The 15252-nt window shown below is 49.6% G+C and overlaps 1 protein-coding gene across 2 annotated transcripts in view; it reads right to left on the bottom strand.

Moving 5' to 3' along the window:
* The window catches only part of Rab1 (RAS oncogene family member Rab1), a 29180-nt gene extending 14440 nt beyond the window's left edge, over positions 1–14740 (bottom strand). The window contains exons 1-2 of one of the 2 annotated variants that reach the window (XM_089556938.1): positions 14607–14740; positions 679–751 (exon numbers count right to left, since the gene is read on the bottom strand). In XM_089556938.1, coding sequence (XP_089413064.1) covers positions 679–751; positions 14607–14635 — 102 coding nt within the window. In that variant the 5' untranslated portion in view covers positions 14636–14740. Of the gene's footprint in view, positions 1–678; positions 752–6703; positions 6864–14606 lie in introns of those variants that run through there. The other variant, XM_089556939.1, reaches the window with a different exon arrangement.
* Between the last annotated feature and the right edge of the window lie 512 nt (positions 14741–15252).

Here is a 15252-nt window from a genome sequence, read left to right as displayed (position 1 = left end):
AAAATGTGCGTGTCGACACCCGATTTATGGGTGCAGATCATACAGTGCTACACCACCCATTCGCATGAAAAAGGCTGCAACCAGACCTTTCCTTTTTTCAGTAAGGACATCACGAGTCTGGACTGACTGGCAGGAAGAGTTTTTAAATCCAATTTTTTCCGCCTACAGATTGTCTCGCTGCCGGAGAACCAAAAAATATCTAGAAAGAGCTGGCCCCAGTATCCTATTTACACAGCTGTGCACACATCAAAGTTTTCAGTTTTTTTTTCCAGGAACGCTGAATGTAGCAGGAATTTTCGCTATTGCAAACAGAGTGCTTGGCGGCCCATCCTACACCATTTTATGCGACAGATTCTGCCATCAGTAATGATTTTTTTTCTTAATTTCTACTTCACCGAATTTGCTATACGGCATAAAAAAAAAAAAGCCTGATTTGCCAGATGAGGGATGCAAAATTCACCTGAAACAAAGGAATCGCTGCTAGACACACAGCGTGTCAAAGGGTTAAATTAAATCCCACACTGACCTATGCCAAATGCAACTTTAGATTAGCCCTGAAGCTATTCTTCACCGACTACACAGTTTGCACGCCTAGCCACCTGCTTCGATATGCGGCCCAAGCTACCAAGAGGAAAAAAAACGAACAGAACAAAAGGGAAATGATGCCGAAACACTCACCGCAAACCTGAGCAGCAGACACGACTTGCCCACTCCAGAATCGCCAATGAGAAGAAGCTTAAATAAATAGTCGCTGCAAAGAAAGGACACGGACCATGAGTATGAAAGCCAAGCAAGGAAAAAGCTCCTATTTGTGGAACAAGCATCAAACCCTTTGAGGTTATTGTTATTAGGTGCAATCCCCTATCCAGCACTGAAAAAACTGGCCATTCCAGTCTCAAGCTGAGTAGCACCACCCAAACTCCCTCACATTCGAAGAGTATTGGTATACTGGGGTTTAACATCCCAAAGCAACTCGGGCTGTGAGAGACGCCGTAGTGGAGGGCTCCGGAAATTTCGACCACCTGGGTTTCTTTAACCTGCACCGACATCGCACAGTACACAGGCCTCTAGAATTTCTCCCATCGAAGTAAGACCGCTGCGGCCGGGATCGAACCTGCGTCTTTCAGGTCAGCAGCCGAGCACCATAACCACTGAGCCACCGCGGCGGCCCATTCAAGGAGTGCCCAAACTCCTTGCTAGCCATGTGGCACTGTACCTTGCCTCTTCCAACACACATTTCATATTGGAGCTTTGTGCCCCGGCTCCAGTAAGAGTACAATGCGAGCCTGTTAGCTCCAATGTCTCAATCGACATGGTTGGTTGGTTGGTTTATGGGGTTTAACGTCCCAAAGCGACTAAGGCTATGAGAGACGCCGTAGTGGAGGGCTCCGGAAATTTCGACCACCAGGGGTTCTTTAACGTGCACTGACATCGCACAGTACACGGGCCTCGAATTTCTCCTCCAAAGAAATTCAGCCGCCGCGGCCGGGATCGAACCCGCGTCTTTCGGGCCAGCAGCCGAGCACCATAGCCACTGAGCCACCGCGGCGGCTTCTCAATCGACATAGCCAAAAACACGTTTTCATCGCTCATGTTGTGTACAGTGAGAAGGCCATTTTTGTCGGACATAATTATGTTCAAAGACAAAAGGAGTTTGATCCGATGGCTCAGAAGGAAACTAAACTAACCAGAAAACTGCTCTCTGTAAGCCGATGCTCCAGCTTCCATCTTGTGAACTCCTTAGCGAAGTTTACGTAACTTACGTAACAGAAGTTTACGCAACAAATGGCCAAGAGTACCCAAAAGATGGTTTATGGTTTGCGGGGTTTAACGTCCGAGCGAGACTGGCTATGCAGGACGCTGTAGCGGGGGGCTCTGGGCAATTTCAGCCACTTGGGGTTCTTTTAACGCACTGATATCGCATAGTACACGGGTCTCTGGCATTTCGCCTTCATCTAAGTGCGACTGCCGCAGCTGGGATCGAACCCGCGTCTTCTGGGTCAGCAGCCAAGCATTGTAACCAATCAGCCACTGCGGCGGCTAAAAAATGCCCAAAAGAAATGGAATAAGTAGTCGCATAGGAGGGCAAAGGTTTTCTTCAGTGAAATTTAAGCACGCCCCTAACAGCTCTTCATTAGTGCATACAATGCTAACAATCTGCGTGAGCACGGCAAAAGTGCCATGTTTTCATAGTTCATATTGGCAGTGCCACCTAGCGAACTAGTTCAGTGACGACCAAACTCTAAATGTCTTGTGGTGCTGATTGAACACTTCGTCAGTGAGTGAGTGCTCTAATAATGGAATATGGCTGTGCTATGACGAATAGGCATCGCGTGGAATTAGATGCACCAAACACTGCTACTGCTCGGAGCCAAGTGGAAGACTGTCTCAGTCACATGACCACTGACAGTGCCTTAGTTTTGGCTGAGCAGTGCCCCCTGCAGTTCCAATTCAAACTTCACTCCCAATCCCCAGAGGCTCAGTGGCCAGTCAAACACACCATTTAACACATTTCATTTTGCTTCAGTGTTTAATACTATTGTCATAAATATACCAATAAACTCAATTGCATGCTCCAAGACACATGGAACCTTTAGGTTACTGGCCCTCATCACCCAAACTCTCAATATGTCAATTCATATAGACCAGTAAGACAAGTACTGCCCTCAGTGTCAAAGAAAACTGCCTGCATTACAGCAAGACAACAGAAAAGTTCTCCACTGGCAGTTTACAGCCTGTTGCCAAGCTTCAGACATCCAAGGAAGAAGAGACCATCACAGAAGGTCAAGTCTAGATGTGTCATCATGTTGGCAACATCCAGAAAATGCCAGTACCAATGCTATAGGGAGACCACGTAAAACACTTCCACACTTTATTCTCACTAACGTCAAGATTAGTCAGAGCATGCAATGACCAAACAGGACAAAGTGTCGCCCAAATGTGACACTAGCATTAGGAACAAGAACATGTCCCTAGAGAACCGTTATGCAGACTCCATACAAGTTAGCCAGTCTAATCAGCACATCAGGTTTGGAAAGAGGTATTAAACCCCGTTTCCTTACTTTGAAAGAAGTTGCAGGTCGAATGCAAATGCTGCTTTTGATTGCAAGCAGGATGTAAAAAAAATGCTGCTCAAGGTGAAATGGAATGAAAGACCACTAACCTTTTATCAATATGTGCTTTACAAGATAAGCTGCTCTAAATGCTACTCAGTTAATTCACAATCTCAGGGGACCACTCCTCCCACTCCCTACCTGAGTGCCGTCCCCCCCTTTGGATAAGAGCGACAAATGGCAGGCGCGCACAGTCGAAACAATGGTATCAATTATGTGCCCATTCCCATTGGGGTCAGAGTGCCATTCCCTTATCTCATGAATACCAGCCACGCAAGCAGAATATGTGCAGCGCAAACAAGCGACTCTTGGTAGCCGCCCAATTACGCTTCACTGCATTTCCCCACACTGTGTGTTAGAATGGCCGTGAGTGTGCCCTGTACCCCACTCAAAACGAACAGGTTGTTCCTACACAGGCTACCCGCATGACAACTACGACAATCTGGAGTCACAGCCCTCCAGCAGCAAAGCCCAAATCGGACTGACTGCAAACAGTGGACAAAATGCACACACATTACCCCACAAACTTATCTCAATGAATGACCATCACAGGGATACATTTCTATGCAGGTACTTTGATACGAAGCCAAGGTCGCATTTCTAAGCAACCGCCAAAACTACAGTGCCCGCATTCCCATTATGCCCACAACCAGTATGTGACGTGACCAGCATGTCACGTGAACTGCAAGAAAGACGAGAGGTATAGCACATTCGTGTGCCACAATAAGATCAAACAGGCCAGGCAAGCCTTTCAATCCATCCCCCCCCCCCCCCCCCCAGGGGGTCAATACCAAGCTAGAAGTGCCCTAACTTCACCCTCTCACACTGCAGCAGTCCAAGCACTGGCATACCCGCCTGGCGACGAGAAAGCCAACACCTCGAAATCGTACGCCCTAGTCCACGGCCACCCCCAAGCGACCGCTTTTTTCTACACGCCTGTTTCCCTTATCAGACACGTCGCGTCCTTGCTCGGCACACGGGTGCAGTAGTGGGGGGAGGGAGCCGTGTTGACAGATAAACCCGTTACGAAACCCCGGGGCGGTGATCGACGTTGCGTGCACGCGCCCGAGGCGTCACCATCGCCTCGCGTTGACGAGTCGTCATCGCAAGAGTTGCTCATCGCCCGCTAGCGGCGAAGTCGATCATCAGGGCACGCGCCCGGGAGGCGTGACGTCTGCCGTGCTTTTATTTTATCTTGTTCCAAGGACGTCGGGGCCGTCTAGGCGCGAACGGTGACGCAACGACAGATTATGACACCGCGTGGCTTTGATTTCTCGCCTTGCGATTTTCAGCGCATTCCACGCTACGCAGACGCATCGCTCAGACCGGTGTGCAGTATGTTCGGTGCAACCGCCTGCACGCAACGGTCGCCGACACAAGTTAGTTCAACATGCAACAGACGATCCGTTTTAACGCAACGCACTGCACTCTCGGACTCATTTCGCAACTCGTGGCGATCAGATGACGTCGCTAGGTAGCAACCGCGTCGTCCTTGTAAATGGCGAGACGTGAAACGATCCCACAAGCGGCAACAGGAAAAAGAAAAATTTATCACCCCCGACGCTTCTAGCTCATCTGCAACGCAGGTGACCGCGGCAGGCCGTGACGTCATCGCCGGGGCTGCGTCACTCAAAACGACGCGCCGGTCATGTGACGGGAGCGGCGGGTCAGTTCTTTGAACCCGCGATTCACGCACGACACCCCTCGAACCCAAACGCCTGCACTAATTGGGCCTGCACGTCAGTGCCAGAAAAGGATGCGTTGTTCCAACAGAGGACCCCAGCTGTCACGGTGAGACGAGGGCTCCGTCGAGCGCGCAAAAATCAGTACACCGAAGATACTGTCCGTCGACAGCGCAGGTCGCATTTTAGGCGACTAAATGCGTCTACACGGCCAGGAAAAAAAGCGCGACGCACTGCTCGCTACGTTGCGCAACTGATCTGTCAGGAGGACGGCGTATTTATGCGAGCAAGAAATAAAAAGCTGCCTCCATGCAAGCGAGAAGCGAAGGCAGTTTGGTTGCGTCACATGACTGACTAGCAGGCGGCACGGGTGAAACGGCTTGCAGAAGACGACGAATTTACATCTCCGAGAAATGCTTGCACCCCGAGACACAGGAGTGGGCCGCTTAGCTTCGCCAGTCCGAAAACTTATTTCGCGCCGAAACCCAGTGAGGCGTGATTTGGCACTTTGGCACCACACGCCATTTTCACGCTAGTTACACGAGCGAGGCCGGTTTGGCGGGCTGTCACAGCATCAATTTGACTCGGCCACATTCCCGAGCGCTACGGGCTGACGTTTCGGCCTTTGCCGACTCCAGAGAGCACCGAGAGTTTGCCAGCAAAGAGTAACAAAAAGTCCCTGAAAGGCGTTTCCTTAAAACCAGTCTTCCAAGAATAGCCGCCTATTTACTAGCAAAAACAGTACAAGAACACGTAAGGCCAACGAATGATCACCTTGTGAAAAGCGATAATCTGGGGCCTTGTGTTACCGCAGCAAGCTTTCAACACGGAACAGCAATTCTCACATACTTGCGTCAGCCGCCACTAAAAGTGGCGACTGCAGCCATATATTGCCACAAAGTGATGACAAACTGGCGCAAGAACGGCTTAAACACGAGCCAGACAGATTTTTCATCCATCAACCTGCGAAGAACTAAAAGCCAGTGCCGCGCCGGAGAGAAAGCCAGCGTAAAACAATGCTGACGTTTACAGCCGAGCTGCACAGCACAATGCAAAGCCGTGTCAAGCATGCAAGGGGCTCGGCCTTTCAAACAGCCCAGCTCAACATTCAAACGACACTGACCGAGCACCACCCCGTTTTGGTTAGGCCTAGGGGGAAAAAACAGCTGTCTGACGGGGATGGGATGGGGAGGCCACAAAAGTTTAGTCCGAACGAGACAGCCGTGAACAAAGGAGCACTCGGCCATGCTTCGACAAACACTGCCAAGTCCCGTCTCGAAATCTCCGCACAAACTTTCAACACTCGCTAGAATCGACAACGAAATTAATCGCGCACCTCGCGCAATGCATCAGCAAGCATTCCGCAGAAACGCATCCCCCCACGCCACCGCAACAAGTATCGTTATCGCCTCTTACACAGAGTCGCTCACGCCCGCCCCAAGTTTTACTCCCAAGTTTCAGCGCTCGTTTGAAGCATCCAAAACCGCGGCAGAAACCGCGAACTGACGCGATTAAGAGCATTCAAGCGATACCACGTTTGCAAAGCTGGGTTGGGTAACGCCAGTCGCTGGGAACCCCGTGACGACGAAGTTCCTCCAAATCAATGGGACCTTTCATACAGACACGACTCGCGACGCCCAGCGTCCTGCCAAAATCTCTCATCCGTGATGCCCCATCGGTCGAAGCCTGCCACGAAATCCCGACCCTGGAACACGTCTGGCACTCGCGGACGCTCGAGTCGACGTGGAGACGTCACGACTGCCTCGCTGTCGGCATTTTTTTCTCTTGACCACCGCGACGTCGGCCCAGCATCACACACGTAGCGGGGGTAGGCTTAGCCGGCGACACCCCTGGGCCATGCGCGCTTGAAAAAAAACCCGAAACGCGGGGGAAACACGGGTCACTTACTATTCTGGATTCATCGTAGTCATTGTGTGGCTGTTGGGCGGTGGGTCGTCGGCAGAACTTTGGCTTGCTGAACTTCTGTTACGGCGTTTCTAGTGGGATCTGGCGATTCCGGAAGTTCTCAATATGGCTGCCTCCACCCTCTAGCCCAGCGGAATCTTGGGCCGTGGAATCAACGAATGACGTAAGCGCACGCGACGTGGCGAAATGGTGGCGCCACCCCGGGATCGCAAGGCGACGTGTAAATAGTGCAAGGTAAAACGCAACTCAGTAATTCCCCAACTCGCAAGTCAAATTTTAACTATGAACCAATAAATATTAAGCACACATGAAATAATTTCTTGTTGCACTTACTTAGAGCCACGAAATAATTGCAGACCGCTAAGCGTCGCTAGCGAATGTCACTGTTCAGTTTCGGTTTCGCTTGTGTCGTTCGCTTTATGGTATATCGTGTTATTGAGAGATGTCGCTGCATGCCTGGAAGGAGTAGGAAGGGGATTTAGGAAGGTTTTTCTGGTTTTTTGTTGGTTACGTGTCAGTTTATTAGAAGTTATCAAACCCAACCAAACAGGGTTGGGTTTGTATTATTTCAACAGGGAATTCTGACGAAATATTTAATTTTCAGTGACTTCAGCAAACTCTAAAGTTGCTGGTACTTCACTAACTGCGACGTAAACATTCTTTGGCACTTGCCGTTATAATATGCATAATTCTTGCTCCCAATCATGGAGGGAAAAAAAAAACTGCTCCAAGTGTTACCTAAGCCCCCGTAATAACAGTCATGATTTGACACAAGAAGAGTAGCGCGAAATTTGAACGCAATGAATCGCAAATATTTTTCTCCGACGAATAAGATGTTTTATAATCAATTAATTTCTTCGGCGTTCAGAAATAGAAGCATATATGCCTCAGAACTGAGCACTAAAGAGGGGAACAGAGGCAGATAACGTTCATAGTGCTTACATAGTTCATGTCTAAATGTACGGCATCATAAAACTTGCATTTGAGAGCATAGCAGATAAGCTATCAGTCCAACAGGAACGGCCCTACTTTTTTTCGGCGATGGAAAATGTTATCGCGCAGCGGGTCGATATTTCAAACAGGTCAAATAGAAACAACAATGAAAGCGCAGTGACAGCGGATCACATGCTTTGGCGTCTTTGTAAAGCAGCGTTGTTACCAGAATGAGCCACACTTGGCCTTTTATTTACCCAGTTTTCTTGTACTTGACGTTGTGAATGATTTATTTACCAAAGTGAGTATGAACCCCTATGGTGTAGTTTATATTCTGATGCGCCGGTAAACACGTGATTACCATATATAATATGCGTCCGAGGCTAACCGGCGATAACCACCGACAGAAGTAGAGCGGCTGAAGGCTACTCCTTCTAAACACGAGTCTAGCACAGACGCATCCGCTGCTTGAGATTTGCAGAGATATGCGACCCCGGAACCCCAACAGGAAACTGCGGCTGGTGTTGCTACGCGCGGCCTCAAGTCTGTAGATTAGCAAAGCTTATCTAGGGACTTCAGTGCGGCCCTGCCACACAGCGCACACGGGTACCAGTTTGCCCCGTTCATCAGCAACCATCGCTTCCTGTGTCGCCCCCTGGCAAGGAAGGGCTTAAATTTTGCTCTTTTTTCCGCATCCATATCCCGAGAACGCGAAGGCGCAGGCTGAAAGAGGGGAGGGAGATCGCTCCCTCTAAGCTGACATCATTCAAACGAAGGAATGGAAAAAAGGAGGAGGAGGAAGAAGAAGATGAGGAGGAAAGGCGGGGATGTTAACCGGAAGCTGGAACTAGTTTGCTACCCTGCACTGGAGGAAAGGGATGAGGGGTTACAGAGGCGAAGGAGAAAAGGGAGAGATAAAAAAAAGGCTTTTTCAAAAAAGAAAAGAGGTAGCAAGAAAACCGGCGCAAAGAGGGAGCGCTCTCATCCCGACGGGCCGCAGCTGCAGATACGACTGTCGCCTGCTCTGGACCCCTTTCGCGGAATGTGGCTCCTCCACGTTCTTCTTCTCAGGGGTACTCGAGGGGGAACGGCCGACCTTGGCGACAGGACCAAGAATGCCTTGACACCACCCCCCCCCCTCCCTCCTCTCGGCTTTCGCACGCACAATAGCCGCCCGCCGCTGAGTGCGAATGCGAACGAAGAGAAGGGGAGGCCCCCGAAGTACCCGAAGAGTCCTCTGAATGGAGCCGCCTGCAGAGGGACGGCTGAGGGCGCTGACCGAGTGGATGAGCGAAGAAGCCGTGCGGTGGGGAGACAGAAGAAAAGAAGAAAAGACCAAAGAAAGAAGAGTGGGAAGAAGGATTGAAGGAAAATGAAAAAGAAGAAGAAAGAAAACAAAGGACGAATAAACCTTATCATCATCAAGAGGAACATGGCGGCTAGATGGCGCAAGCTGCCGCCCGATACAAAGGGTCATGTCATTATCATTCATCCACTCATCCATCCATGGTTCTGGATGCGGAAACTCGGCTCCCGTTACGGCGTTTCGAGGAAAAGCAGTCCCAACCTTGGCACTGTGAAAAGCAAGGAAAGATCACAGGCAAATGTCTGCCCATTCGAGATGGCCAGTGCGACACACAGTATGCGACACACGGCTGCACTGTGACCAGAACGGGATCGGAGGCCGCCTGTCACAAAACTGACAGAAGGAACATTGGTTTGGGGTATGACAAATTAGTAAACCAACAACTGAGGACTGGGAGGACTGTCCAGCTGTCATTCGGAAGACCAGATTTCGCAGGTGAACCGGGCAAGAACGCCAACGGCTTCTGGAATCGGGGGCCACCCAACCATTCTATGCACTAAACTTTTTTCTCTTTTCCTCCCTATTGTGCCGCACCGCGAAAAATAAAGGGCGCCCGGCTCATCCCTAATCTATTTCTCATCAAACTGCCTCTCTCGTCGTTGAAATCTTTCGCAGTTAAGCAACACATTCCCAGTTGGACAAAGAAGGAACAATCTGGTCGGTGGTTCATCACCATCATCATCATTGCAGTCATCATCAGCCTAACTACGTTCACTGCAAGACATCTGTCAGCTGTGGCTGCATTATCACAGCAGACTTCTAAATCTCATCCATCCCGGCCGCAGCAGTCGAAATTCGACGGGAGGCGAAATTCTAGAGGCCCGTGTACTGTGCGATGTCAGTGCACGTTAAAGAACCCAGGTGGTCGAAATTTCCGGAGCCCTTCACTACGGCGTCTCTCACAGCCTGGGTTGCTTTGGGACGTTAAACCCCGTAAACCAAACCAAATCTCATCCCCCTTCATGACTGTGGCACCTCTTGACACGTTTGCCCAATCGTACGCGGTGTCAACTCCGTCCTTAAAATGAAGTAAAGTGCGTCTCAAGATGAAATACATTTGAAGGAAGGAAACTCTCATCAAAACCAAGAGACTCATGAGGGAATGTTTATTTTTTTTATTTTGCGGTGTCGATAAATGGAAAATTAGAATGTAACCATTTTTCACCTGAAAAATAATTGATGAAAAAGTTGAAGAAGAAATATCCACATGCCGCCAGTGGGATTCGAACACAAGACCTCCGGATCTTTCCGGTAAAAACTTATTACACTACCAATTTCCCCTTGAGCAGCACCACTGATAGAAAACACTTTGGCGTACGCTATCCTCGGTTTCAGTGGCTGTTGGCTTCCTTCCTGATATTTTCAGTTGCCTGCTCAGTTGACGCATCCGGTAACACCGTAATTCATCCTTAGTTGCGAAAACATATTTGCACGCATTAGCCTAGGCCATGAGTTGTCGTATTTCACCCCCAGGTTTCCATCGAGATGTCAGAGGAGTAATTTATTTCTGAACAACAGCAACCCCCCAAAATCTAAGCGGCTTAACTTCCTCGCCTTGTTGAAAGAGGAGCGAGTTAGGTCCTGATTACATACGACATGATTAAGGCGAAAGCCTTTAATGGCTCATACTCGCGGCTGTGGCTGTGTCCGTCCGTCCGTCCGTCCGTCCGTTACATAAAACGTTCGTGATTTGTGGCGTTTACAACAGATGGCGTCACCCATCCGGGCGTGCTAACCACTATGCTACGCCGACTTTCTGCCAAGGCGTATGCACTCCTCCTTGTCTATAGTCGGATACAGGTTAAAAAACAGCAGTTGCTAACACTGGGCTGCGGTCCGCGGCGTCTTGTATACTCCGCTGGCCAATCGCGAATGCAAACGAAATCAGCTTTTTAATGTTTGACTGTACCAAACAATCCACGTCTCAAAGTTCTAAAGCTCATAATATTTTTCTTCTGATAAGCTTCCTGTTAGGTAACAAGAAACGTTTAAGTAGCGGACTACTTTTTTGTCGTGGAGTAATTCTGTGTGCGGAGGCTAGCGTAAGGGCACTGGGGAGCGTTGCGGGAAAGGCTTTCGCCTCATCGCACTTGCAGATCACCAAAGTGCCCCTCGAATTTTTTTTTCTTCGTGGCACAAGTGTTCTTCGTGCAAGACAGTCAGTATTACGAGGAAATAATGATAGTGTGTCTTTGCCTTAAAATATTTGTTTTGTCGCTTCGAATATGCTGTTTCCAGGGGAGGAAAGAAAGGGTTTTATAATCCTTAATGTTGCCCCTCAACTATAGTGTCGAGCTGTGCCAACACAGGAAAACGAATGAACGAAAAAAACTTCAGTATACTGCTGTTTCTCGCATGCTCAAAGAAAACAAATAAAACCAGTCGGCCATAATTCAGTCCCCCCTCCCCCCCCCCTTAAAAAAGGAAAAAAAAAAAACAGCTGCGTTAGTGACGTTGCCAGCAACCGTTACAGATGCCAGAACAGGGCAGCAATCACGTAATGCTGACAATGGTCGTAAATTTTATTCTCATGACTTTCGACGCAGCACTTGTCTGCGTCGTTTCCATTCCTTCCGTCGTGCTCCTTTTGGGCTATTGTTATACCGTGAACATTATCCAACTTGCCCAACTTTCGGCTTTTAATGTTCATATTTTAACCGAGTCAAATCTGTTATGCGGACCTGCAGCTTCCATTCTGATAGAACACGCTCCTTATTTTGCCTAGAATTCAAGTTCTATAAGTCTAGTCCATAAAACTGTAGCAAAATTATTTCGCTATGACATGTTCAGTCATGTCGCATTTTTCAAGAAGTTGGTAATGCAGCTTAATCAGTTCAACAGTAATTCGGCCTCTTCCGGTCTTAGGAAGCCCGTTCTGAGCATAACGTATAAGCTCGGAACATGAAAGAAACGACACGCCAGCTCCGAGCCGAATAGCGGAGAGGTCGTGTGGCACGCGGTTCTGGTAGTGTTGATGTCATTGGTGGCATAGGAGAGTTCTTGTGAAGCTGCCGCCGTCACCGTTCGATCATGTTGCACGTGACACTCGGCAATTAACACAGGACATTCTATGTCCGCCGCTATGTTCGAGGGTGGCGCTGGTGAACACTCTCAAGGTTACATTACACGTGACATAAATACCCCCGAAAGTTGAAGATTGGCCAGCCGCCGGCACAGTTCAGTCGAAAGGGAACCGTACGCGACACAAGGAGGTCGTGGGTTCGGATCCCACTGGCGGCATGTGGTTACTTTTCTTCTACTTTATAATTAATTATTTCAGCCATAACTCTACTGATTTTTCATCTATCAACGCCACAAATATGAAAAAAAAATGAAGAGTACACTAATTCTCATGTGCATACCATGGTTTCAGTGACTGTTGGTTTCCTTATTCCGCGTCTCATTACGAGCATTGCATTTCCCTACCCTCGCCTGCTCAATGCCAGCTTAGGCTGGTGACGTAGGATCCCGCATAGACGAAGCCCGGCACCGTAGCCCCGGCAGAATAGTGCCACATAGCGGATAGCTGGTTATCGAGGCGTCCGCGCTGATCCTGTTGGAAAGCGGATGACGCATGAGTGATCTGACAGACAGCCGATGGATGGCGCCATGTCCCACTCGCAACTTTTGCATACAGTGTCGCCACCACACGGTCGCCCCCAAAACTGCTCGAGAGGTAATACCGGCGAACGGCGTCCGGCTTGGTTGGCCGTCTTCTGCCGAGCTGCTGCTCAAACATTTCATTAGAGCGGCGCATTTCGTGTATTACCGTGCTTTGGATTGCGTTTTGTACATAGCTACGGCAACAGGATTATATAATATTCCTGTGCTCTGTAAAGCACACTATACGGGCAGAAAAAAATAAAAGCATCAGTTCGAGATGGAAAGAATGGGTATTCAAGCTTCGCATTCCGGTAACGATCGCTGTGTGACGGCTTGCAGTGTTCATCTCAGCCCCAATGATTTAATCTGTTTCACCAACGTCTAGCGACGATTATGAGGCGTAAACCCTGTTCAGCCTTAATGGCAACATATTTTCTAAGCAGAAGGCACTTGACGGTAACAGGTATCGATTGAGAAAATAGAAATGCATTTCCGCTGCGTGATTGAATGTCTGCAACGCTTGATAAGAATAGCTGGCGGATTCGCACGAAATGTAGAGTACATAGAGAATTCTGCGGTGACGTAGAACTCAAGAACGAAGCGGTGAACCAAACGTACCATTCATCACTTATCAGGCAGCATGTGTGTCACAAGACTGACTCATCCACATTAGCGCCATATGCATACGCGCCGACTGCGGGGGGCCAGAAGGCTCGAGCCTGCCATCCATTACTGCCATTACTGCCAATACTGCCATTAATAAAACAGAAGAAAGTTTCTTCGGCAAACAGTTCGGGAACTTGGACTTGCTGTCACTAGATGGCGCTACAGTATGTTACGCTTCTTGGGCGCTACGCTAGCCCCACTCAAAACTACCGTTGCCAGGACGGCGAGCAGTGCGCGTAAGATGTGCCCGTTTCGTACGTAAAGCTTTTCCGTAAGTACGGATAAAACTGTCTATTAACTCTGACCGGCTTCGCGTTTTGATAACACGTGACAAGGAGAGGGTGTAACAGTTGCTACGTCGGCGGTTTCTCCTTCAGTTTCGCCATGGATGAGACGCGCGCTGGACCGATTGTGTCAACTCCGGCGTCGCTGTCAAGCCGCGTCCGATCATCCGGTCGATATAGCTCGCCGAAAAGGTGAACTGCAGACGACGCGAGTTAAACGAGTTGACCAGCGAAGAGAAGATAGACTTGCGAAACAACGGTAAAGCGCTTTCGCTCTGTATAACTAGGTTTAGAAGAGTTAAACCTTACCAAATTTTAACAGTGATGCTGCTTATGCGGGAGGTTGTTCCGTAAGTCGTGCGCAGCGATGGGTGTGTTCGCAGTAATAAGGTCACCCACGGACGCCTGGTGCCCCCTGTCGGAGCGGACGACCACTTAGTTGGCGTCCGCTTAGCTGTCGTCCGCTCCGACCGGGGGCGTCAGGCGTCCGTGGGTAGTATGGAGCCTTCATGTGCCATTTTTTTTAAATCACATGAAGGCTCCCTAGTGGGTAGTACTGAAATAAACACTTGTGTTCGTTGATCTTAGGGGGGTGGGGGTTACTATATGCGACAACAGATAGATATGATGAGTATAATCACGGTTAACTTAGTCGAACCAAATTCAAACAGCATCGCTGTGTCATAAGTCTTACACGAGAGTGCAATCTGCCCTACACTTTTTAGCAATTTCTCTCACATCTCATAACCAGTTGGAGCCAGTCGGTACTTTCCTTTCTTCCTACACTCAACGTACACACACACACGTGCACATCACGCCAGCGCGGGACGCACGTGTTTCGAGGCATCCGGACTACCCGTAGTTTCGCTTAGCCCTGTCTTGAACCAATCGCGGCCTCCTTACTCCAGCAAGCCCCCAACCCTCGTCAGTCTCGATACTCCTCTCTGCCTCTGCAGCCACCGAGTAAACGTTTCCCCTCAGTCACCCACTTAAAGAGTACGCCATAGACATTCATGCCTTCAAATCTACTTACAGTTGTAAGCAGTGAGTCTCCACATTCATGGCACCGATGCAGGGTGTGTTTTCCAGCAGCTCCTTGCGCCAGCCAGGCTTCAGAGTAGCGTCGCGGACTCGTTCATCCTGCTGGTATGCGCATCTGGCGAGAAAACGCCTCTTGGGAGCATCTGAAACGCTTCCTGCAACACCTCCGGCGTGAAGCTACACCGTCCTTGTTTTCTTCCAGGCCGTCGTCGGTGAGCTGAGGCATTGCAGAGTCCACGCGGCCAGCTCGTGACCTGGTTTCGAGCCCCGACTACGCACGCAGCGTCCGAGTGTCACTACGCGCGTTGCGCGCTCCCGTGGTTGAAGGTAGAGCCACTCTAGATGGAGATTCGACGCCACTCATCGCGATGTGGATGTCTGGTTTGGGCTCCGGTGTGACTCTCCTAAGCTGGAGGACTCGGGATAAGGTTCAGGTCTTGACGGCTCCGTTTGGATGCGGCCGAAATGCGGAAAGACACCCGTGTGTCGGGCGATGTCAGTGTAGACATTAAACTCAAGCGGGTTAAAGGCGCGTTAAAGATCCCCAGGTGGACAAAATTCATCCGGAGCTCAGTTTCGAACCCGACCGCGGCGCCCGTGTTTCGACTCAGACGAAACGCAAAAGGCGCCCGCGTACA

Source organism: Amblyomma mixtum, chromosome 8, assembly GCF_055824585.1.
Source record: "Amblyomma mixtum isolate Tamu chromosome 8, ASM5582458v1, whole genome shotgun sequence".
In the NCBI taxonomy this organism is placed as follows: Eukaryota; Metazoa; Arthropoda; class Arachnida; order Ixodida; family Ixodidae; genus Amblyomma; species Amblyomma mixtum.
Note: the sequence above shows the minus strand (reverse complement) of the source record. Positions and strands in the feature narration are given on the sequence as shown.